This window comes from Oryx dammah, unplaced genomic scaffold, assembly GCF_014754425.2.
Source record: "Oryx dammah isolate SB20612 unplaced genomic scaffold, SCBI_Odam_1.1 HiC_scaffold_29, whole genome shotgun sequence".
In the NCBI taxonomy this organism is placed as follows: domain Eukaryota; kingdom Metazoa; phylum Chordata; class Mammalia; order Artiodactyla; family Bovidae; genus Oryx; species Oryx dammah.
The window spans coordinates 33,990,194-34,016,202 of NW_024070213.1; the positions used below are offsets into that span (position 1 = coordinate 33,990,194).

A 26,009-nucleotide genomic window follows, 5' to 3' on the forward strand; every position below is an offset into this window, starting at 1 on the left:
TAGCAAAGTAAAATTCTCCAAACACATAACATTTAATCTAGAAACATATGACATAATATTCTTAAAAGCACTTCAAAAATAGGAAACTCAAAATTTGTCTCCCTGTTAATTTTAAAAATAAAACATTAAAAAAAAAATTCCCACATTTCTTGAATCCTAACTATAAGATGTGCTGAACTGTTCAATGTGGAAAGAAACCAAAGCCAAAAATAACACATGGACACTGGAATAAGGACTGCCCTCTCATATCCTTTAGAGAATATTTACCAAGTAAATATTGTTTTACTTCCTACTTTAGTATAATGAAAAAAAAATCAACAGTTATGCTATCAGGTATGTACATTTATTAATGTTCATACCTTCCTGCTCCCAAAATGACATTATTGGAATATATATTAGTAAACTGTCATTAATGATTAAAATCACTTGATATAGTCTGAGAGGACAGATTTGTTATTACAATTTTACTTACCTGTCTTGTCTTTGCTGATGTTTCAATAAAAGGAATTCCATAACTTCTTGCTAAGTCCTGAGCCTGTTTTGTGTCTACTGTTCTAGAAGGCAAATCACATTTATTTCCTACTAGAACCATGGGTACATCTTCAGAGTCTTTAACTCTTTTTATTTGTTCTCTGGGGAGGAAAAAAAAAAATTATAGCACAGGAATTATTAACAAAAATCTTTCAGAAACTATTCACAACTTTGTCTCATAAAATAAAGGTTGTTAACGTAATTCCTAGTTCCCATCACACCAAATTTTCCTTTCTCCTCCTTCTACTTTTCTCTATTCTAAACAGAGAGAACTTCTATGCCTTTTAAAAGATCAAATATCCAGAAATATAATAGTACTACAGTCTAATAGGTTCATATGCAGATAGGTCACAATGATAAAACAGAAATAGTGAAAAATTCTAGGCCAAAAATTGCTATGCCTAATTTTTAATATTATAATCTTAAAAACACATACTGTATATGTTGTTAAATATACATATATAGAATGTTTAATGTTTTTATGAAAACATGATTTACAACATTAACGTATTTTTAACTTTCCATTCTTAAAAAAGAGCACCAAGTGGAAAGATTTTATTTCTATGTGAACAATTATTTTAATAAAAGTAATCAATTTTATGCAAATTCACCAAGATTCTTTAAAAACTGTATTAACACTTCTGTCTTTTAACTTCAGAGTTGTGTTTTTTCCTTAATTATCTAAAGCCAATATTTATTTGATTCCAAGAAATGCCACACTAAACGGACTTATTTTTTAAGACTCTTCAAGTGGCGCCATCTCAATTATCTTTTCACATTTTTGTTCATGGTTTTCATTTTTATCATGGATCTAGCATAAAGCTTTGTTTCTCCAGTACAGAGTGGTTAAGAGCACAGTTTTAGAGTCAAACAGGCCTGCTTTTCAATTCCAGCATCACCACTGTGTGATCTGGAACAAGCTGCTCAACTGCTCAATCCATAAGATTTCATTTGCAAAACAGGGATATTACCTACCTCACAAAAATTATTTTATATTAGCTAATTTGTGCATGGTAGTTAGCAAAGACTCAGTGAACGGAGATACAATTACTCCTCAATGTCAATTTAGTTTATTCAACTTAAACCCACCTATAATGGTGAATATCTTCAAATGATTTAGTATTATTTATGGCAAATACACAAAGAAAGCCCTCCCCAGTCCTCATGTACTGGTCCCTCATTGCACTGTACTCCTCTTGACCTGCTGTGTCGAGAATATCCAAGAGACAGGTTTCTCCATCAATTACTACTTGTTTCCTGTAGGAATCCTGAGAAGGGAGAAACACAGTCTGGGTTATCATGGTGCACCTTTTGCTTCTAAAAAGGTGTTAGACACAACTCACAAACAAAAACCAATCCAATTCAAAACTGGGCAAATTGAATAGACAGGTTTCTAAAGAAAATACACAAATGGCCAATAAGTACATGAAAAGATGTTCAACCTCATTCAGGAAATGCAAATCAAAACGACAATGAGCTACCACTTCACTCCCATTAGAGTGGCTATTAAAAAAAAAAAGGTAATATAATAAGTGCTAGTAAGGATGCAGAGAAACTCATCCATCAATTCCATTCCTAGGTATGTTAACAAAAGAACTGAAAGCAGAAACTCAAATACTTGTATACCAATGGTCAAAGCATTAGTTACAATAGCTAAAATGTAGAAACAACTCAAATGTTTGTTGGATAAAATGAATGGATAAATAAAATGTGTGTGACGGCATGACTACACACACACACACACACACACACACACACACTGAGTGGAATATTATTCAGCCATAAAAAGAAATGAAATTCTGATATATGCTATACAACACGGATGAACCTTGAAAACATTATGCTAAATGAAGTCTGACACAAAAAGATAAACATTCTATAATTCCATTTATATTGAGATACCTAGAAAAGGTCAAGTCACAGAGACAAAAAGTAGGAAAGAGGTTACCTGGGGCTGAGGAGACAGGAATTGGAGAGTTATTATTTAATGGGCACAGAGTTTCAGTTTGGGATGAGGAAAAACTTCTGGAAACAGAGCTAGTGGTTGTCCAATGTTGTGAATTTAACTTATTGTCACTCAACTGTACACTTAAAATTATGGCAATGATAAATTTTATGTGTATCTTACCATGGTTTTAAAAGTCTTTTTTTTTAAAAAAGATGTTACAAGAAGATTCAACAATGCAAGTGCACAGACTGAGAACAAAAAGACCCAAAATTCTCTGTAAAGAAAAATAATTATTACAAAATGGGATAGCTCTATCAACTCTTACTATTCTGGATGATTTAGGTGGCAAGAAAAACCAAGCAACTTACAAATAATTGTCATGCAATTATTTTACCTATGGTCAAGGGAATTCATAAGAGAATGGTCAATACTGAGAATTTTCATACCCTCCATAGTCCATTTCTACAGTCCTGGGAACAATATTTAACAGATAGATACTATGAAACTGCTAAAGAGAAAGATTGTTCTGTCTGGAAATTCTGTGAGATCCCTAGTGAAAAAGAGAGGGAGTAGAGAAGAAAAGAGAAAGAGTTGGATACCTTAGAGACACTGCAACTCAAAGAGGGAGTAAAGAAAAGAGGGTGAGTAACATAACAGACTCTTGAAATGAATTTGACTTTCCTCTGACTTCTGATTTCTGTGTATATCTACTCAGTCACTCAGTCATGTCCAACTCTTTGTGACCCCATGGACTGTAGCCTGACAGACCTCCCCAATCCATGGGATTTCCCAGGCAAGAATACTGGAGTGGGTTACCAGTCTCTTCTCCAGGGGATCTTCCCAACCCAAGGATCAAACCCGCATATCCTGCACTGGTAAGCGGATTCTTTACCACTGAGTCACCTGGGAACCTTCTGATTAATCCTCATGCCTAAAAGGTTTCACACACTGTCTGCCAAAATAGACTTCAAAAATAAGGGAAAGAGCTGGTGTAAGGTGAGGTCATGGAAGCAGAGGTAGGGCTAATACTGGGTATAAAGTATAAGCCAAAGGACACTGTTTCTTCTTGTTCCACCTTTAGTTCATGAATTACTTTACAAACCAATCTATCATTTAAAAAGTGGTCATTAAAAATTATGCTTTTGGTAAAATGTCTGAAAAAATGTTCACAGCATACAGAATATTCTAAGATACACATGTGACATGTTCCCAGTATCTCTACACATCTGTATAAACTCATGGTGGTAGGTATATTAATGTTAACAAAGAATATGTCTCTAATGGAAAGAATTAACTTAAGAAATAACTGATTACTTATCTTTTTCTGGTAACAAATATTATTTTTAATGTATTTCTTTCTTTGCCTCTTAATTTTAAAAAGTGTGAAAGATTACCATATTAGACTATGCTCTTGTGCTTATCTTTTAAAGTAAACCATATTTTCCAAATGTCTATACTAAAAAGCTGTTGATCTCACTAGTCAGAAAAAAAGGATGAATAGTTAATTTTCCAAGCAAGAAGCTCTTGACCAAAGATTTGAACATTTGGTTGACATTTTATTTCAGCCTAAAAGTGTTGGACATAACTTAGCGATTAAACACCAAAAAAAAAAAAAAAAAAAAACAAACCAAAATTCCCTTAATTAACCACTTGAAAGAACTCCTGTATATTATAAATTATTTAATAAAAACCAGTGTTTTCAAGGTATAATCAAAGAACAGGAATTGAGAGCAAAGTACAGTGTATTCAAGTCAATCCATTCATTACCCAAGTGTGGCTACTGAGAATGTAAAACAGACCAAAGACTTTTCCTCATAGTCTTTACTTGCCAATACTAGCACAAGTTAACCTTATGGTTAATAGTTTCTTTAGTCTTTGAAATTTCCTATCAACAATGAATTAAAGACTGTAGTTTCTGGAGCCATACAGATCTATACCTAAGGCGTGGCTGGAGGATCACTCACATGTGACGACAGATACTGCCTCTAAAACAAACACCTCAGTAAATTCCCATTTATAAAATTTTCAAACACTCTGTGTTTCAAAAGTATGTAATGTAAAATAGCCACAGTTTCTGCATATATTTCATAGCATGTTCCCAGGATGAACACTCCATCAAAGAGACTGGGAAACTGGGAAAGCAGTTTCTGTTCATTCCTATTATCTTTTCCCTTCTAAGCGCTAAAGATACTGACAGCAAGGTTCTGACTCACATTCTGCTACTGAAAAAAAATAATCTACAACCTGCCTATAAACAATGAGGTGGAATCTGCTGATTACAAAGAATAGATTTAGGTTAAAAACACCCACTTTGGCCACCTCATGCAAAGAGCTGACTCACTGAAAAAGACTCTGATGCTGGGAGGGATTGGCGGCAGGAAGAGAAGGGGACGACAAAGGATGAGATGGCTGGATGGCATCACCGACTCAATGGACATGAGTTTTAGTGAACTCCGAGAGTTGGTGATGGACAGGGAGGCCTAGTGTGCTGCAATTCATGGGGTTGCAGAGTCAGACACGACTGAGCGACTGAACTGAACTGAAAAACTTAAACCAGTATTTCCCAAGTTAATTTTAACTAGGGTCATCCTTAGAAGCGTAACTAGTCACTGAGCTATATAAAAAGGCAATACAACTTGGTAAAAACTTAAGAACAAAAGTGTTACATGGTGAGATGTGATCTGAAAAGAACTGACAGGTTTTAAGACAAAGCAGACAGCAAGCACAACAAAGATGACACGTGAATACTAGAGCATTTGTTTCAGCTTCAGGGCAGCCATAGAAAAAAAGTATATGGAGGTAAGAAAAAAATGTATGTATCAACAGTGACACTTTCCCAAGATGAAAAGCCTCAATAAGCAAACTACTGCCCACAGGCCAAATCCTGCTCACTTGTTTTTGTGTGGCCTATGAGCCAAGAATAGTTCTTGGGTTTCTAAATGATTGTTAAAAAAAAAAAAAGATTATGTGACAAAGAATCAAATGATGCTTAACAGAAGTTTGCCAACCCCACTCTAAGCTAATAAAACACCTTATCACAAATCTAAAGTACTCTTAACATATATTACTCCTTTTATTTGTAAAAAACAAATCATCACTGAGAAAATACAAGTTATAAAGCATAGCCAGTTTAAAACCACATAAATTCCACAATGAAACTAGTTAAAGATAAGTCAAGAAAAGGAATAAGACTCTTACATTTTTAATTAGTGTTATTCCCAGAATAATACTAATAATATAGAATAAACTTTTAGGTCAGGTACATATGTTACTAACATCCTCTAGAAACTAGGATAAAACAAAGTCACTTAAAAACTAACTCAACACAATAAAACAATAAATGAGGGAAAGTTATTCCATAATTTCCCCTTATTCCCAGCTAAAGTACTATTTTTTTAATTTAAAAAAGAAAAACTTTTCTAAATGAAATATACTACGCTGGCAAAAGTTAAACACAGACTGAAGCCTAACATTTCTGGTGATACAGTTAACAGGTACAGCCCTTTGGGAAAGCAAGTATAGTACTTATCAAGAGCCACACAAATGTTCATAGCCTTTGACACAGTAATGCTACTTATGGTAAAGGATGCTAAGAAAATACGGTTTACTTTCAAAAAACTATAGTTAAGAAATATACTTAACATTTTACCACAGAGCACAAAATTATAGACTTTTAATACCCACAATCTTATGCCATTTATCTATTTTCAAAATATACTCCAAATCCAAGCACTCACCACCGTCACCCTGGCCCAATGTGCTTGTGTCTCATGCAATCTCCTACAATTGCTTTCTAGCAGTTGTTGCTAGTCCTACAATGTATCTTCTAACAGCAGCTGGTGATCATATTATAATTTGCAACTCTGTACTTGTGTGTAATTATTCAAGTCGATGTCCCCTACTTGGCTTTAAACTCCAGGATGGCTCAGCCTGCATCTGTTGTATTCACTGTTATATACCCTGTGTGTCAGTCTTGAACACAGTAGGTATTCAGTAGTTGAACAAATGAATAAACCGTTCCACTGTAAACATATGCAGGCACTATAAAACAGTCTCATAAAAATAAAAACAGCTGTAAGAATCAACCTCCCTGACTTCAAACTATACTACGACAGTATGGTACTGGCACAAAAAAATAAATATGGACCAATAGAACAAGATAGAAAGTCCAAAGATAAACCCACGCATATATGGACACCTTTTCTTTGACAAAGGAGGCAAGAATATACAACGGAGAAAAGACAGTGTCTTCAATAAGTGGTGCAATAAGCTGTCCTGGAAAAACTGGACACCTACATGTAAAAGAATGAAATTAAGAACACTCCCTAAAACCATATACAAAAATAAACTCAAAGAGATTAAATACTTAAATGTAAGGCCAAAAACTATAAGGCTCTTAGAGGAAAACATAGACAGTACACTCTTTGACATGAATCGCAGGAAGATTCTCTTTAACACACATCCTAGATTAATGGAAATAAAAACAAAAATAAACAAATGAGACCCAGTAAAACTTAAAAGTTTCTACACAGCAAAGAAAACTATAAACAAGATGAAGACAATCCTCAAAATGGGAGAAAATAATTGCAAACATAGTAACCAACAGAGAATTAATCTCCAAAATATATAAGCAGCTCATACAGCTTAATGTCAAAAAAATGAACCCAATCAAAACATGCGCAAAGACCTAAACAGACATTTCTCCAAAGACATACAGACAGCCAATAAACACCAAAAAAGATGCTCAACACTGCTCATTATTCAGTTCAGTGGCTCAGTCCCGTCCAACTCTTTCCAGCCCCAGGGACTGCAGCATGCCAGGCTTTCATGTCCACCATCAACTCCCAGAGTTTACTCAAATTCATGTCCATTGAGTCCCTGATGCCATCCAACCAGCTCTTCCTCTGTCTTCCCTTTCTCCTCCTGCCTTCAAGCTTTCCCAGCATCATGGTCTTTTCCAATGAGCTAGTTTTTTGCATCAGGTGGCCAAAGTATTGGAGCTTCAGCATCAGTCCTTCCAATGAATATTCAGGACTGATTTCCTTTAGAATTGACTGGTTTGATCTCCTGGCTGTCCAAGGCACTCTCAACAGTCCTCTCCAATACCACAGATCAAAAACTCATTATCAGAGAAATGCAAATCAAAACTACAAACTTCACACCAGTCAGAATGGCCATCATCAAAAAATTTACAAACAATAAATGCTGGAGAAGATGTGGAGATGAGGGAATCCTCCTGCATAGCTGTCAGAAATGTAAACTGATACAGTCACTACTGAGAACAGTATAGCAATTCCTTAAAAAACTAGGAATAAATCTACCATATGACCCCACAATCCCACTACTGGGCATATACCCTGAGAAAACCATAATTATAAAAGACATACGTATCCCAATGTTCATTGCAGCAATGTTTACAATAGCCAGGACTTGGAAGCAACCTAGATATCCATCAACAGATGAATGCATAAAGATGTGGTACATATATACAATGAAGTATTACTCAGCCATAAAAAGGGACGAATTTGAGTCAGTAACCTAGAACCTCTTATACAGAGTGAAATAAATCAGAAAGAGAAAAACAATTATTACATATTAACGCACATTATATGGAATCTAGAAAAGTAGTACTGATGACGCTAATAGAGAACAGGCTTGTGGATACATGGACACAGTCAGGAAAGGTGAGAGTAGGGCGAATTGAGAACACAGCACTGACATACACACACTATCACATATAAAATAGACAGCGGAAGCTGCCATTTAACACAGGGAGCTCAGCCTGGTGCTTTACATCACTTTGCCGACTAAGGTCCGCCTAGTCAAGGCTATGGTTTCTCCAGTAGTCATGTATGGATGTGAGAGTTGGACTGTGAAGAAGGCTGAGTGCCGAAGAATTGATGCTTTTGAAGTGTGGTGTTGGAGAAGACTCTTGAGGGTCCCTTGGACTGCAAGGAGATCCAACCAGTCCATTCTGAAGGAGATCAGCCCTGGGATTTCTTTGGAAGGAATGATGCTAAAGCTGAAACTCCAGTACTTTGGCCACCTCATGCGAAGAGTTGACTCATTGGAAAAGACTCTGATGCTGGGAGGGATTGGGGGCAGGAGAAGGAGACGACCCAGGATGAGACGGCTGGATGGCATCACGGACTCGATGGACGTGAGTCTGAGAGAACTCCGGGAGATGGTGATGGACAGGGAGGCCTGGCATGCTGCAATTCATGGGGTCACAAAGAGTCGGACACGACTGAGTGACTGAACTGAACCAACTGAAGTTTTTTAAAGTGTCTTCCAACTTATTAAAGTGCCTTCAAGTGTTGTTTTACGTGTAGAAACTGATATGTAGACCCAACAGAGGAATTTGAAAGTTAGGAATAAATCTTTCAAGAATGAGATAAACTATCAGGACCTCATCTTGTCATTTTTCTATTATAATTAACAGTAATCAAGTTATTCAGTATGTTCATCTTCTAACATATTCAGCTGAGTTTTCCACTAAGGTAGTTAACCCTGTCATGAGAAGACATCTTACAGGAAACACAAAATCTAAAGAAATTATTAACTTTTACTAAGAGTAATCATATTACTATTAATAGTAATTACGACAGCCAAGGCTTACTGAACCCTTATTTATATGTAGGATACTGTGATAAGCATATTACAAGCCTTATCCCATTTAATCTCCATCTTCATGCTGCTGATTCCATCAGATGCTCTTGTAAATATGAACTGGGCTGCTGGAAATGTCAGCTAATGTATTCTTTGAGGATTTACTTTTGAAATGTTTGTGAGATTTTCTTATTGTGCTATTGTAAGATGGACGTGAGTCTGAGTGAACTCCGGGAGATGGTGATGAACAGGGAGGCCTGGTGTACTGCAATTCATGGGGTCGCAAAGAGTCGGACATGACTGAGCGACTGAACTGAACTGAAGTATTTTTCATGTACAGCTCTGTAACACCAACAGAAAAAATTGAGAAACTTTTACTCTTTCAATGCTCAAGTATTCTGTTACCCTTCTAAAAGATTCTATCATAGAATGATGTATGTGTAAGAACATACATGAACCCAGAACCCAGGTCTCCCAGATTGCAGGTAGATTCTTTACCAGCTGAGCCACACGCGAAGCCCGAGAATACTGGAGTGGGTAGCCTGTCCCTTCTCCAGTGGATCTTCCTGACCCAGGAATCAAAGCAGGGTCTCCTTCATTGCAGGTGGATTCGTTACCAACTGAGTTATCATGGAAGTGTATTCCATACACTGGTTATAAATCATCAAAAGTGGTTGTACACAGCTAGTTCTCAAAGACAGCTAGAAACATACAATAGCCTGGTATGTTAGAATTACAATACAGAAACAAAGAATTTGGGACATACCAACACAGGCTTATTTATTAGTTCATTCCCACCTGCTGCTGCTGCTGCTGCTAAGTCACTTCAGTCGTGTGCAACTCTGTGCGACCCCATAGACTGCAGCCCACCAGGCTCCGCCATCCCTGGGATTCTCCAGGCAAGAACGCTGGAGTGGGTTGCCATTTCCTTCTCCGATGCATGAGAGTGAAAAGTGAAAGTGTAGTTGCTCAGACCTACCTACTCCTTTCTCCCTTGCATCATAGGAACACTTACTAAAAATCTACTAGGTATCATACTGAGCCAGGCATTAATAAAGTTTATAACCTCAAAGAACTAGGTCTGGTGAAAGAGCTATGAATGTAAACACATGATTACAACTCAATGAAATAGATGCAAAAGGCCTTATGTAGAACAAGATGGCAAATAAAAGAAGAGATCAACTTTGCTTATATGAATTAAGAAAGACAGGAGGACCACTCTAGGCAGAAAGGCATAGAGATTGCACAGAAACATGAAGGGGCATGCTCAGTACATGGAATCAAGAAGTCCCTCTAAGAGACTATAGGCAATTAGAAGTGAAACTGCACCATCAAGCAGAGGCCAGGTTATGGAGGGTCTAATAAGCCATATTAAGAAGTTTTGAACTTCACTGTATACTAAGTCATGAAAAGGTTTTTAAGTAGGGGGAGGATCAAATTGACATGATTCACTATTATTATGGTTCACAGCATTATTATGGCGAATTATAGAAAGAGCCCAGACTAGAGGCTGAAAGATGAGGTTCAGAAGCTTTTACAAGAACCTGAAGGAAGCAAAAGTAGTAAGATGGAGAAGATTAAACAGTTTTAATAAATATTTAACAGGTGAAACGGACAGAAAAACCTTCACATATCCCTTACAGCAATGTTTACAGCACTGTCATTCAGAATAGCCCAAAAGAGGAAACTATCCAAATGCCCATCAACTGATGACTACATAAACAAATATTCATACAAGAGAATATTATTCAGCGATAAAGAGGAATGAAGTATCAAACCATGACAACATAGATGAACCTTGAAAAATTATCCTACATGAAGGAAACCAACACAAAAGGCCACATATTGCATGATTTTAATTAAATGAAATATTCAGAATAGGCAAATCCCCAGAGACAGAAAATGGATTAATAGTTGCCAGGAGGGTTTGGGTCATAACTGCTAATTGGTATAGACTTAAATAGGGTGATGATGATAGTTGCGTAACTTTGTGAATATACTAAAAACCACTGAACTGTACATTCCAAGAGGGTGAATTTTATGTTATGTGAATTATATTTCCACTGTTTTAAATGGCAGAGCTAACTGTTTAGAGATGAGCACTTAAGAGGAAGGGGAAAGGAAAAGATGGGTTCAATCTGAGGCATGTTGAATTTCATATGTTTGTAGGTTGCTCTGGTGCTATGACCTGCAGGCAGCTTTGACACACAGGTCTGATGCTCACGGCCAAAGTCATCCAAACTAGAGATATACTCCTGAACCTTGCATATATGGCCGCTGCAGAACTCCACTTACTTGTGGTGTGCCCGCATTCAGTCGCTTAGTCATGTCCGACTCTTTGTGACCCTTTGAACTGTAGCCCATGAGGCTTCTCTGTCCATGGGATTTCCCATGCAAGAATACTGGAGTAGGTTGCCATTTCCTTCTCCAGGGTTATCTTCCCGACCCAGGGATCAAACCCACATCTCCTGTGTCTTCTGCACTGCAGGCAATCTTCTTTACCCACTGAGCCATCAGGGAAGGCCACTTGTGGTGTGTGAGTATACACAAACTACTTAATCTCTAGTGTTCTCTAAGCTCTCATTCGTTTAGCTATAAAAGTGGGTAAATAATAATACACAGGACTTTGTATACAGGTTAGAATTAAAGACCACGAAAATTCCTTTATAAACTGAAAAGTCCTATAAAAAGCTAACTGAACATCTACACCTGGACTACTTTTCCCAAAACCACTCACTGTATTTCAAAATAAATATAATGGAGCTAGATAAGATCCAGGGAAAAAGAGCTAAAACTCTGAGGTTTATGAAGGATTTCTGTATTGATTAGGGAGCAAGGGTTAAAAGAGCTTGTTCTCACAGCAGAATTCTGATTAAGACATTCATTAAAAGTAAGAATAAAGAAAACAAAGACTTCTTTCAAATAATGGATATTTGAAATTATAAAAACCCATCGACTCTTAGCTTAGGACTAGAGAATAAAATGGGTACTATGCCCAAGAGATAAAACTAGTTCAAAAATCTGAATAAACTCAAGGAAAATTTGAATGACAAAATTTTGAAAATAAGGATATTATAAGCCTATACCTGTAACCTGTTGAAGTCATGTGGCATTCTCCTACAAATTATCACTTGATGCCAAGGTCAGAATGGCTCCATCATGGATCCAATCTTAATAATTACAGAATGCCAATATAATTTTCATATATTCAATTATGTACCTCTCAGCTATTCTTTAATTGGCCTAATACCAATTTCTTTGTATATTTTTATCTCTAATACATCTGTATTATTCAATTCCTCAAGGTTTTAAAAAGGGGGAAGAAAATAAATATGAAGTAATCTAATAGTACCTAATACTCTAGTGACTCTTCTCCCTCAAAAATGAGGACGTATTTTTCCCTCTCAAACAGTATATACTCATTAAAAAAAAAAATACTACGGAGAGTGTGGCATATGTCCTACCATATTTTATGTACATATTCTCATACAAAGGGCTATGATACAGCTTCTCTTACATAATGAACCATTTTTCAATGTCAGTACATACAGATCTACTTAATCCCTTCCAACAACTGTGTAATATCATTTACATAAACATACCGTAACTTACTTCACCCATTCCTTACTAGATGTGTAGATTATTTTCACTTTTAAAATTGTAAACAGTGCAATAAACACTCCTGGATATACATTTAAACATTTATCCAATTGAATCTTTCAGGTAAATTTCTGTAAGTGGGATCAATTGACATGTGGTTTCCACTTTGATATGTATTGCTAAACTGATGACCTCCAGAAAAGTTTACAGTAATGTATGTTCCCACTACAGCATAAAGAGTACACATTTTTCCATACCTTTCCAGGTGTGCCATCATTCTAATCTCAGCCATCATGAAAATAAAAAATGTTATTTATGGAATTCCCTGACGGTTTAGTGGCTCAGACTCCACATTGTCACTGCCGAGAGCATGGGTTCAATCCCTGCTTGGGGAACTAAGATACCCTAAACTGCAGAGTGCAGGCAAAAAAAAAAAGTTATTGTTTGGACTTGCATTACCATATTAATGAAGTATCCCTTAACATGGTTCTACATTACTTTTTGTGTGAGTGTGGATAGGTTGGCTATTTGTGTGTTTAGCCCCAACCCCCGCCCCCGTTTTTATCTTTTTGGATGTTTGCTTTTTTCTAATTCAGATACAGAAGAAAGTCCTGACTTGATAGATGATGCAAATAGTTTTCCCAGGTTTTCATCTGTCTTGTATTTTTGTTAAAGATGTCTTAATTTCCATGTAGCCAAACAGCTCGACTTTTTCCTAAATGGTTTACGAACGTTTTGAAAAAGTGAAAAGAATCCCTACTTTTCTTAGTGGAGAAAAATATTTAATCCCAAGGCCACAAATAGAAAAGCTAACCTAATGTTAAATAATTCAATCTGTGTTAACTGACATTATCATTTTTATTTCCACAGCTGTCTAATGTTTAACATTAATTAATGTTGATTAATTAATATTCAAAATTTACATATAGGCAAGAAAGATACGGAGGAAGAATGAACTCATGATTTTCAAATAAAATCTACCTCTTAGCTCTGTCCGTTGAAATGGGTCTAGAAGCAGTGACATCCCAGTAGCAACAAGCACACCCAATATCCAGGTCTTGATGTCTAAACAGCATTCCCTATTAAAATGAATTAGGGCCCTTTGGACAAACGGCTGAGTCCAAGATAGGGACAGGTAAAGTGAACCTGGAATATACTGTGCCAGAAAGTAAGAAAGAGTTCAAAAACTGATGGAGACATGTCAATAAGATACAGAGGCCAGCTTAAAAGCAATTTCATTGGTCATCTCAAAAATAAACGTGAGCATAAAATCAGTGATTACAGGAACAGACTTTAAAACATCAAATGAAAAAAGAACTTTTGAGTCACTACTGATACAAATAAATACAAACCAAATAAATAAAGAGAGGGGAGAGACAAAAGAGAACCCTTACTTAATGGTAGCTGTCAACTAATAAATGTAGAAATAATGACAGAGTCAGATTACCCACCATTTTGCCGTCAAGATGGTGGTAGTTTAACATGGTGAGAATTATCAGTGTATGCTACAACCCACTGGGTACAAGTATGCTGGAGAACAAGATATTTACAGTCTCAAAGCATCTCCCCACAGAGTACCTATTACAAAGAATTAAAGATACCTTCACAGAGATAAAACTGATAGATATGAGATAGCTATGACATTAGTCACTAACCAGTGTTAACATAACACCATTAATAATGCAACAAGCCAGCATATTGTGCCTCCTGATGTGATACCCCAAGGAGGGTATGACATCACTTTCAAAGTATTTCTACCAAAATGTCTAATCTGAAACTGACCATAGGGAAACCATCAGACAAAACTAAATGAGAAGATGTTGCACAAAACAACTGGCCTGAATTCTTCAAAATGTGCCACTGTCATGAATGACTAAGAAAAGCTGGGAAACTTCCAGACTGTGAGATGCGACAGTTAATTTGTGATCCTGAGATCGGGGGAAAAAAACTGCTAAAAGCACATTCTGGAAACTGATAAAATTTGACTACAGAGTATATATCAGACTTTTTATCAGTGTTGAACTTCCTAAATTTTGTCATTGTGCTGGAGTTATACAAGAAATTATCCTTGCTGTTAGAGGACAGTCAGCAAGCTTGTTCCAAAAAGGACTAGACAGTAATTGGTCTCTTGCAACCACTCAACTCTGCCACTGTAGTGCAAAAGCTGCACTACAAGCAGCTATGCCCCAATAAAACTTGACAAAAACAGAAACAAGCTTTACTGGGCCAACAGGCAGGTCATAGTTTGCAGACCCCTGTATCCAGAGGAAAAGGGTCCCAACATAAGCAACTTATTTTCAAAGAATTCAGCAAACATAAGTAATATGTATTCAAGTATGTGTGTGTACATAGGCCTTCCCAGGTAGCATTAGTGGTAAAGAACCTGCCTGCCAATGCAGGAGTCGTAAGAGAGCAGGTTCGGTCCCTGGGTTGGGAAGACCCCCTGGAGGGGAACATGGCAACCCACTCCAGTATTCTTGCCTGGAGGACCCCATGGACAGAGGAGCCGGGGGGCTACAGTCCATGGAGTCGCAAACAATTGGATATGACTGAAGTAACTCAGCACTTATGGGTGCTCATAGAGAGGGATACACACATAAAGCAAGTATGTGTAGTTTAAAGGTAAGAGGTATTCACTGTACAGTTTTTTAACTACCTTTCCATGGGTTTCAGTTCAGTCAGTTCCGTCGCTCAGTCGTGTCCGACTCTTTGCAACCCCATGAATCGCAGCACGCCAGGCCACCCTGTCCATCACCAACTCCCGGAGTTCACTCAAACTCACGTCCATCGAGTCGGTGATGCCATCCAGCCATCTCATCCTCTGTGGTCCCCTTTTCCTTCTGCCCCCAATCCCTCCCAGGATCAGAGTCTTTTCCAATGAGTCAACTCTTCGCATGTTGAAATGTTCCAAATAGAAAGTTCATAAATTACCTAACGTAAGTACTGTATCCCTATTTAATCCTCTCAAATATTTTATTTTTACTACCCATTTTAAATTTTATTAAGATCACAATAATATAACTGTTCCATAAACCTAGGTACTATGAGATAATATAATTAAGATATAAGAAATCTATTGCCCTCCTAAAGCATAAAGCCTCTAAGTTACATTAATTAGGATTACTGTCTATAAACAGTAGATCTGCTTCCAAATATATCTAAGACTAATAAGCTCCACAACGGCAATGAACTGGTGGTCCCTTTTGTTTCTCAATGTATTTGTAGACCCTAGGAAAGCTGCATGGTACTGAGTAGGCACTGAATATTTATGGAATTAAGAAATTAATTACATGGTAAACCAGAATCTTATGAGATGCCAAACCATAAAAAGTTTTCCTTTTATTTCCATTGCTAACTTTCATTTGAATGTTTTTAAAGCTTTGTATTTATAAAAACTCCCAAGTTAGAATAAAACATGCCCAATAATTTTTAACATTCAGGTCTCAATAAATAGTTATTATTAAAGAAATATTCTAAGTTGACCTAAATACAGTACCTGAATTTTGTGTTTATTCTAAAAACAAATTAATACAATAAGGTACTCTCAATTATTCTACAGTCCTATAAAACTGCACATAATGTTATCTTTCAGCTTGCCGCTTTTGAATAGGCCATTCCTAACACCCCACGAAATTCATCACTAAGCTTTGAACTCCGTGAGGTACCTCCTGTGTGCACCAAAAGAAACTCATAGACCTAAAGTGCCACTTCTTGTCCCCTGAGACAAAGCAGCCTCAATCAATGTTAACAAGGGCACCGCCCTGTTTTCTTCACACTGCCGCTTTTCCACTCTTAGTTAAAAATATTCACCCACATATTTATTTACGCCTAACTAGCCCAGAGTCGGACACGACTGAAGTGACTTAGCAGCAGCAGCAACTAGTCCATACAGTAATCTTAATACTAGCAGAGAAAAACTGATACTTTAGATTGTTAAAACATTATGTAAAATAAGACAATTTATAGTTATAAATTGTTCATACCCACAGGTTAAATAGAAAAAACATCCAAACTTAGGATTTCAATTTGTATTATAAAAGCAAGTAAGTTGACCAGTAGAGGGCACTCAGTTGAAAGGGGGGGGGTGGTTGAAGAGAAGCCACAGCCTTGGAGAAAGAAAGGCATTTACAAAACTGCTGTGTACCTTGTTTTAAAAACAACAGAATGTTTTTACAGAACTCCAGAGTAAGCTAATATACTGCTAGTTTAGAAAATGAAACGTTTCCATCTATACTATGTTAAAAGAAAAAAAATCTAACATAAACCACTCTCATAGACTTGAATTTCACAACTTACAGAATGTATAAATCTGTATGTAATGCGTATTAGGGTCTCAGCCTGGGCATTACTGACATCTAGGGCCATATCATTTTGGGGGGGGTGGGGAGGGGCTGTCCCATGCACTACAGGCAGGTTAATAGAACCCTCAACCTCTATCCACTATAGATGCCAGTAGCAGTCCCCGTCCTCAAGTTGTGACAATAGAAATTGTCTCCAGATGATTGACAAATGTCCCATGAGGGGCAAAGTCACCACCCATTCCTCCTTAGTAACTACTGATACATGTGTTTTGTTTTAACAAAAAAGAAAGGAATGAAAGAAAAAAGAAAATTAACAGCTTATATCATTAAACAGTGCTTTTCTTAAATTCCTCTTTAATACTGATTTAATTCTCTAAAGTTTAAATACCTTAATCAGCAAGTAAATTACACAATTAACATGGAAATTTTTTTTTTCAAAGAGAAACTGATATATCTTGGTGAATAAGCAGCTCAGAGTGCTAAAGATGGAACCAATCAATCCAATTACAAATCCATTCCTTCTTATTGAGGAAAGAACTGTTTCATCAGAGACTGAATTATAAATATCACATTAACAGAAGCATGCAGATGTCAATGAATTGGAGCCCGGGAGAAAATACTTCTTATATCTATTTTTATATTATATCCAGTAGATACTTGTTATATATTTGCTAACTGACCACCTGATCCTTCCAATCTCTACTTCCATTTTCCTGCTTCCACCAAATTTTACCTTAGAAAACACATCTCAGAGAATGTATTTTTATAATAACCATGACTTCCAAACTATAGAAGTACATATTATTTCTAGACTAGTACTGTATTTGAGGACTGAGTTTTTAATAATCCTGCACCGCTAAAAAGGTCTTTCGTTCTCTCTCAGAACTCGTAGATGAGCTTCATAAAAGATAATGATAAAATCTTCTCAGCATAGGTGATTATCATGCAGATGTAAACATGCTCCATCCATGCATCATACCCAATTCTGTATCAATCTCTGCCATTAGGATGCCATCAGATAGTATGCTGATTCAAATTTTGATATATCGGGAAATCCGAATCAGCCTCCAATATTAATTTTCTTACCTTGAAGGGCAGTTTTTTCATTTTTAAAAAGCTATAAAAGGGAACAGTGGAAATTCTGCTTAACTTGATCTCAGAAAACTTAAAATTCTATCACTTACTAGCTAAGTATCCTTAAGCAAGTTACAACCTCTCAGAGACCATTGTTATCAATAAAACGAAACTATGACCACCTTTCTTACAATATAAATCTCTGAAAATTCTAAACAACTAGAAAATAAGGCATTACTTAATTAGAAATTTTTCTCTAAACTTCTTTCCCCTTGTTTTAAGGGAGAAAAACTGATGAGAATTCCAAATGTGCCAAGTCTACGTCCTCTCTTATTTTCTCTGACCTACACTGTCCACCAATCAAAAACTTTAGCAGTAGTGATGCTCACTATTCTTCAACTTTTTATAAAAATGTCACATATTTTTGTTTATTAAAATAAACAACTGGATTCTCCTGCTTTTCTTCTAGTTGAACTACACTAAGAATTTAATGTGTCAGTTCCCTCAGAGACTCACTGTCACTTGGGAGATAAGAGACAATCTCCGAAACCTTTTCCCAGGTGACTACTCCAGTGACGGACGTCAGTTTCAAAGTTCACAGGTAATCAATGCTTCCCTGGGTCAAGTCTTCTGATTTGGCAGAAATCATATCAGAGTTAATGGGTTTGAATTTATAAGCTTTTTCTTCCCCCCAAATAAAGGATAGCCTTTTAGCTTTATTTAAAATTTATATTACACTTAAACAATTTTGACCAAAAGGTTTCCTAACCTTTTTTTTAAAATCACATTCTTAATATATCATTCTTGACATCTGATAGGAAACAGAGCATAATGGAATTCCTCCGATTTTTCAGAGAAGATGGGCACTTCTGCTACAACCATATTCGAGAATCCCAGGAAAACCACCGTGCTTTGCTTAACTTAAATTCCATTAAAACTCCTTTTTACTTCCAATTTAAATGGTGGAGTATGCTGGCTTTAGGAACAGGTGAACTATTTAATCCTCCTCAAAGTAAAACATAAACCCATCAGCACTGAACTGACTTGCCAAGAGGAAATACAGTGACTCTTACATAGGTGGGCCACTTAAGTTAGACTCTCCTTTTTACTGATGCAAAATGATTAAACCTGGAAGCCATGGAAAAGTTGATTCTGTGTTTAACTCAGATCTTTGCCAATAAGGGTGTTTTTCTTCATCTTCTTCCCTGCAGTAGCAAAAATATTTGACATTTCCTTATGAACAGTTATCTACTAAATCCTCAAAATGCTACACTGCACAGACATCTTCCCATGGCCAACGATGTCCTCAGAAACTACCTGAGTGCAGTCAAGGTGGTGGTTTTTTTTTTTTTAAAACATTACACACATAGTACCTAACAAGGCATTTTGACGCTCTAGACTCTACAGCTTGGGACTCTGAGAAAGTTCTGGGAAATTTTTCAGAGCTGATTAAAAATCTGGTAATATCAGATCTAGAATAAAAGTTAAAGGATTAGGATTGCTTAACCTGGAATAAAGAAGTCTAAGAAATAATCTAACAACATAAATCTATTTTAAAAAATGAGCTGGTACTAGGTTAAACTTAACAGGAAGATTCAGACTATGCAAGAAATATGCTAATAAATACATTCTGGAAATTAGTTAAAAGGACAGTTATGTGCCAGTCTCTCCTGCAGGTCTTTGGGATTAAATAAATCCTTATCTGCTTCCAAGCATCTGAGTACAGTTCTGCCAGAAGGCAGTGGGGAATACTACCTGCTCTCTCAAGCTCTCTGCCAGGTCTTTATTCTATCATCTTGCTGTTAGCCATCCTTTGGTTCATTTTCATAAGACTGAAGAAGTCTGAAAACTACTAATTAATCAATTTGTAATTTAAAAAAATTTCTAACACTGCCTTGAATAAATTGAAAAAGGGCTGAAAAGCAAAGGTAAGGATTGGTGGTGGTACCCTTATATATCAGCTGATATACATATCCACAGAAGCAAAGAATGAGCTTTCTAAAATGCATCAGGTAGTTGTAGGTTCTCCACTACTTCAACGTGAAAAGAAAATATGAAAATACTACTAAACAAATGCTTTTAATTATCAAGTGATTATACATCACCAGTGTCAACTTCTACATGTGACATCAAAATACCAAAAAAAAAAACCCAAAACCCCTTAAAAACAAAAGCCACTTTTTAAAAAATGACTATTACATATGTCTCATCGTACAGACAAGAGGTAAACTCACATTTTCATCCTCTGAGAAAACTGTGCAATACACTTCCGATCCAAATACACATACACTAATACAGAGTGAACGTCACAGTATTACTGTCCTGAGAGAAGATGGGCTGGGCTCTCGTATCTGTGGTTACTTATAACATCAAAGCAAAGCTGGGAAACCCACGTACATTTCAGTTAATGTAGTAAAAGTATGATTAGTATAACTGCCTTATAATGAGTAGTCAGAGAAAATGATCAGAGAAACCATTTTTTGTACCCAAAGGATGGGCCTGCACAAGTCAATATGCATAATATTAAAATAAGATTTACCTCTATCGTAGGATCATATTCATCCACAAAGTGATTCTGAATTAGCTGTATCGTCAAGGCACTCTTGCCTACGCCACCAGCTCCAACTACCACAAGTTTATATTCAGTCATTTTCAGCAGGCCTTATAATAAAAATAACGAAAATGTGACTAAATTAGAACATGTGCCGCACATGAGGTTAATGTAACCCAAATGCTCTATCAATACACAAATTCACCTTTATATGGAAAATTATTTTCAAAATACTTCACAAAATTCAAGCAAACACCAGTTGACTACAGATGTGTATTGCAATGAATTGTAGTTTGTTTACAAACTCCTTCATCAGCATTTGAGAACAATGCATTCAGAGTGCACAGTTCTTTTACCTTCAGCTCAGGTTGCTCTATCTGAAGAGCCAGCAGTCTGCTGTTCCGCAGCAGTTAATGGCTCTCGAAAGAGCAAGCCATGGCTTCGCTCAGGACAAGTGTTGAGTGTGCTGCTCTATGTCCTGTGGACCCACCGCATAGAACTTGTTGACAGCTACCACCACAGTATTCCTCACTGATGTGGGCCCCTAAGAGTTACAAGTGGATATGCTGAGTGTCTCTGTTGGAGCCGACAGCTATAGAAAACTTTTTAAAAGCATCATCATGGTCGTTCTCCAGGACAGTTAGCAAGAATCAAATTGGGGAGGCAGGAGGATTGTCAAAGCTAGACGCTATGCTGGGAAAATAAAAACTGAGACGCCAAGCAGATGAGGACAATATCTGGTGACATTGTAATCTGTAAATTATCTGCTGGGGAAAATAATGGTGTAAAAAATAAGAGAACTTTGAGAGTTGTGAACTATTCAGCATAGATCATCTGATCATCAATCACAATATATGCTATTATTAGCGCTGAAGAATAGCACTTTGCCCAGAAAATAGAATTAAATAATATTTAAAGAAAAGCATGCTTTTAATGAGAGAATTTCTAAAAGATGTTAGTTATATCACAGTAACCCACATGACTTTTACTCTCTGCTTGTCATATATCAACTCCTAACAGTAGCAATAAATATCAACAACAGGTAAGGTTTAACAGCACCAACACAGACAATATTTTTTTAGTTAGTTTCAAACTCTTTGAAATGAATGTATCTACTTTAACCTCCTTTCCCTCAATAACTACATTACTACAAATTTAAGTCGTGAACTGGTAGTCAATGTCCAGTAATGTACTACATGGTAAGTAGTTCCAGATTAATGAAAGTGCAGATATACCATACAACATTATACACATGCAGCATCCCACTTACTGAAGACCAAGAATCTTCCCAGTAGGCACTCCACCACCCCACCACATCCTTGCTCTGGCTCTACTTCCTGAACCCACTCCCAAAGAGCAGACAGGCCCCGCAACTGCTGTATCACAGTTCCTCATGGGCCTGCTCTGTGCCACCGAGGCTTGTCTAGGGCCACCACCAACATGCATTACGTCCTGTTTTGCTCCCTCTTATCATTCCTAATACTGGCATTAGTAAATGTGATAGGTGAGGATAATCACACCAAAACGTATCCTCTAGTTCCCTGCCATCCCACCCCTCCAATAAAATCTGGATAGCCTAGAAGAGTAGTTCTTAAAATGTGGTATAGGAACCCACCAGGGTACCTAAGACTTTTGGAGAGGGTCCAAGAGGCAAAACCTGGTTTGACGATAATGGTATGAGGTGATTTACCCTTCCCACTCTTATTCTTTCACAAGTGTATACAGTAGAATTTTCCAGACCTGTGATCACAATACATTGACTACAGAAGCAGCTATGAGGATCCAGCTATCTTCTAGGAAGCCATACAATTAGAGAGATTTGTGAAAGTGTGAAACAATGCCACTCTTCTCGCTAATTGTTGCATTTGTTTTGGAAAACAGTTACTTTTCATTAAATATTCTATTTCTGTTACCAAGTAACGGGCTAATTATTTCTTTTTTTAAATGAATTAATATTGTTTAATTCTCCATTCTAATTTCTGTTGTGGCAATACTGACACACTCCACATTGGGATCTTCAGTAATTTTGAAGAGTCCTTATGGCCACTATGTGAGCTAGTCTAGGGAAGATTGTGGACAAATACTGGATTAGTGCTTAGCTTGCAGATACACGTGAATTCTCAATACCAAACACTTTGTGGTCTACTTTTTTATGCAGTGGTTATTTCTGAAAAAAATCTTTGACCTGGATTTCAAAAATCAAGTTTCTTTAATCCACTAGAGAGAAATGGGTTCCCATGGAAAATCACAGGCCAAAGGAGTTCCCTGTGTCCAAAGCTACATAAACTAGTAAGGGGTGGAACTGGGACCAGAACTGAGCATTTCATTCAGGCAAAAAATGTTCATTTTTTTGACCATTAAAAAAAATGAATTATCACTTAATCTACTGTCTCTTAAAACCAGGAATGCCTGTGGACCGATACAGTCTAAAGTAAACAGTACTGCTATCAACCATTTTTGACGTCTCTAGTCCACTACACGTTCGAGTCAGCATTTTGGACCTTAGTCACCTAAGAATGACATCACTCATAAGGTTGATTCTGAGATGACTATGAACAGAATTTTTTCCCTTTGTAATTTCTTTTGAACAATTTTTTCTTCCATTACAAATGTAACATGTATAGTAAGTAAAAACTAGAAAATGCTTTTTTGTCCTTACCCTCTCGTTTTGCTGGATATCAAGATTTAAGAAGGCCAGTTTAGGACTTCACCTGCACCACTGCACATGCCTCAGAGTATTTCAGGCACTTGGCTGGCAGATTGCTACAATTAACTTCTCTTGTAGGTCGCTTTTGAAAAAAAAAAAAAAAAGGGCCTGGGAACCGCTTAGGAGTACTGTAATAACTCCTGGGCTGGGGGTCCAATTTGTACGCATAAGGGTAATACAGAAGGCATGGGGGAAAGGAAAACAGGCAAATTAAACTTCACGTGCAATTTTAACTACTGCTGTTTACGCTCAACTAGCAAGAAAAGAGCCCTGCTTCTGCCGTGCGGGTTTGCTATGTGTGTTTTAACTTGACAAAGCAAAACAGACCTTCTGGGATTAACTTTTTCCTTTACACGAAGTCCAGGCTTTACGTTGCAGGGTGTTGGCCACCTGTTCTTTCACCACCATCTCTACCTCCCCCACCGCCTTTGTGGCCACAGCAATGTCACAGCCCATACGGGGGGAGGGGAGCCGTCAGGAACTCGGCTGCAGATGCATTTTTTCCAAACACAATAACCTCCATCAGTGGTCTCTAAGCACTTTCCCCTGCGCTTCCAAAAGGCGACCTCGCCTCTTACTCATCTATCCGCCCTACACACTGAAAAAGGACCACAAGCCGTCCAGTCTGCGCTTGGGGGAGAAGTTTATACCTTCGTCCCAGAGATGAGAGATGCAGCAGAGAAGGCAGCAACCGAGGCAGCCCAGTACTAGGAAGGGAAGAAGAGGTGCGGGAGCGGAGAGGAGGGTGAGGGAAGGACGGCGAGGGGGAGGGGAGGCCGGAGCGCCGCGGGAGTAACCTCCACCGCACCCGACCGCCCAGAGGGGCGGCCCGCCCGGCCCGCGAGTTTCTCCCCGGCCGCCTCCAGCCGCGGCTCTCGGGAGGAGGAAGGAAGGGGTTCCCCGTCCAGGAAGCAGCCCCAGCGGCGGCCGCCTCCAGCCTCACCCTCCTCAGCCCCGCACCGCCCATTCCTCATTCCCCGCGTCGCCGCGTCTCCCCCTGCAGACCGCCCCCCCCAACCGGCCCCGTCCGCCCGGCGGCCCGCCCGCCCAGGCCCCGCACCCGCGCCCCCTTCCCGCCCCTCCAGGGACCCCTAATTCATTCACTCGCCGCCGGCCCCTCCCGGCGCCGGCGAGGAGGGTCGGGACCCCGGCAGGAGCCGCGAGGGGTGGTCCGCTGTGTACCTCTCTCCCGCACCTGGGAGCCGCCGAGCCTCTGGCCCCCGCCGCTGCCTTCAGTGCCTGCGCCGCGCTCGCTCCCAGTCCGAAATGGCGGGGGCCGGGAGTACTGGCCGAACCGCCACCGCCACCGCCGCCGCCGCCACCGCCGCCACCGCCGCCGCCGCCGCCGCTGTGCCTCCGCCGCCGCGGCCGCCGCCTAGGAAAATCGAGCTCCGAGCGCACCGATGAGTTCGGGGCCGGGTGGCCGCAGAGGGCAGAGCTATCGATGCGCTCGGCGCTCGATTCCTCTCCAGACGGGAGTGCGGCTGAGGGCGGTGTGGGAAGAGGGAAGACCGAGCCTGCTAGCGCCGCGGGAAGAGGGAGGGGGCCGGCCCGGGCCGGGGAGGGGGCGGACCAGGCCGGCGGAGGAGGAGCGGGGGCCGGCGCGGCGGAGGAAGCGGGCGGCTGGGGCGCTGGAGGGTGGGGACGCGCGGCCGGCGTAGTGGCAGAGGGGTTGGCTCTGGGAGGTGCCTCGGCGCGCGCGAGTGGGGGCGCCGGCGGATCCACGCGGGGCCCGCCCCCAGGCTCCAGCCGCAGGGCAGGCCAAGAGCCGCAGCCTCAGACCCCGGCCGGCGCGGGCTCGGTACCCCGGCGATGCCGAGGCCAGCGCCGCCCGCCGCTGTCGGGTCCACACGGTGGAGCTGCGAAAATCCCGCCACCCATGGGGTCGGCCTGCACTTGGGTACATTCATTTACAGTCATTTATTGCAAGTAAATAAACATGCAGTCACCCAAAGTAGGAGGCGACTTGGGGGACCTCGGAAGAGACCTGGCCACCAGTTCCCTGGCCCGGAGCTTTCTGAGCACACCTTGATGATTACCAGTCTCCACAATCCGGGGCTGAGAGCTAGCCCCAAGCGCAGACAAACGCGATCACTAATTAAGCGGGGGGCGGGGGGGAGGTGGGGAGGCCGGCTGATCTGTTGTTTTCTGTTGTTATTTTTATGTATATTTCGAAGCCATCGCGGGTCACTCAAAACGGCGACCTCAGATATACCTATGGCACCTGACGATACAAGCAGACGACAGACTATTTTTAAATAGAAGTGCCCTTAATAGTCTAGACTTGAGGAGAATCATTCAAACATTAATTAGAAGACAGATTAATCAGTTAACGTTCGGGGAGTTAGCACGTTAAACAATGGAACAATTAAACATAACTCTAGTATGCCCAGAGTCTGCGTTGATAAACTATCTATAAAGGTTTGGGGGAGTATTTTTTTAAAAATTGAGGCCTGGCAGACCGGCGCTTATACCTAGTAGGACCACCCATCTGAGTCTCTACTCGTAGCTCGGTCCTTCTAATCCGCATCATAAAACACGAATAGTTATTTTAAAGCCCAACTAGTATGTCTGTTAACCTAGGCCTTACACCAGCTGCCTCCTTTTTCCTCCTTCCCCTTACGTGGGCTGTACTCTGCCAGGCTGTTTCCTGCCTCTTGTCTCCTGGCACCTGGCACCAGGTGGAAG

At 39.2% G+C, this 26,009-nt stretch overlaps 1 protein-coding gene across 5 annotated transcripts in view; it reads right to left on the minus strand.

The window, feature by feature from the left end:
- KRAS (KRAS proto-oncogene, GTPase) overlaps positions 1–24,707 on the minus strand; it is a 41,845-nt gene extending 17,138 nt beyond the window's left edge. Inside the window, exons 1-4 of one of the 5 annotated variants that reach the window (XM_040234579.1) lie at positions 24,517–24,707; positions 20,603–20,724; positions 1,621–1,799; positions 473–632 (exon numbers count right to left, since the gene is read on the minus strand). In XM_040234579.1, the coding sequence (XP_040090513.1) occupies positions 473–632; positions 1,621–1,799; positions 20,603–20,713 (450 nt within the window). In that variant the 5' untranslated portion in view covers positions 20,714–20,724; positions 24,517–24,707. Of the gene's footprint in view, positions 1–472; positions 633–1,620; positions 1,800–20,602; positions 20,725–24,503 lie in introns of all 5 variants that reach the window. The other 4 variants (XM_040234578.1, XM_040234580.1, XM_040234582.1 and 1 more) reach the window with 4 other exon arrangements.
- Between the last annotated feature and the right edge of the window lie 1,302 nt (positions 24,708–26,009).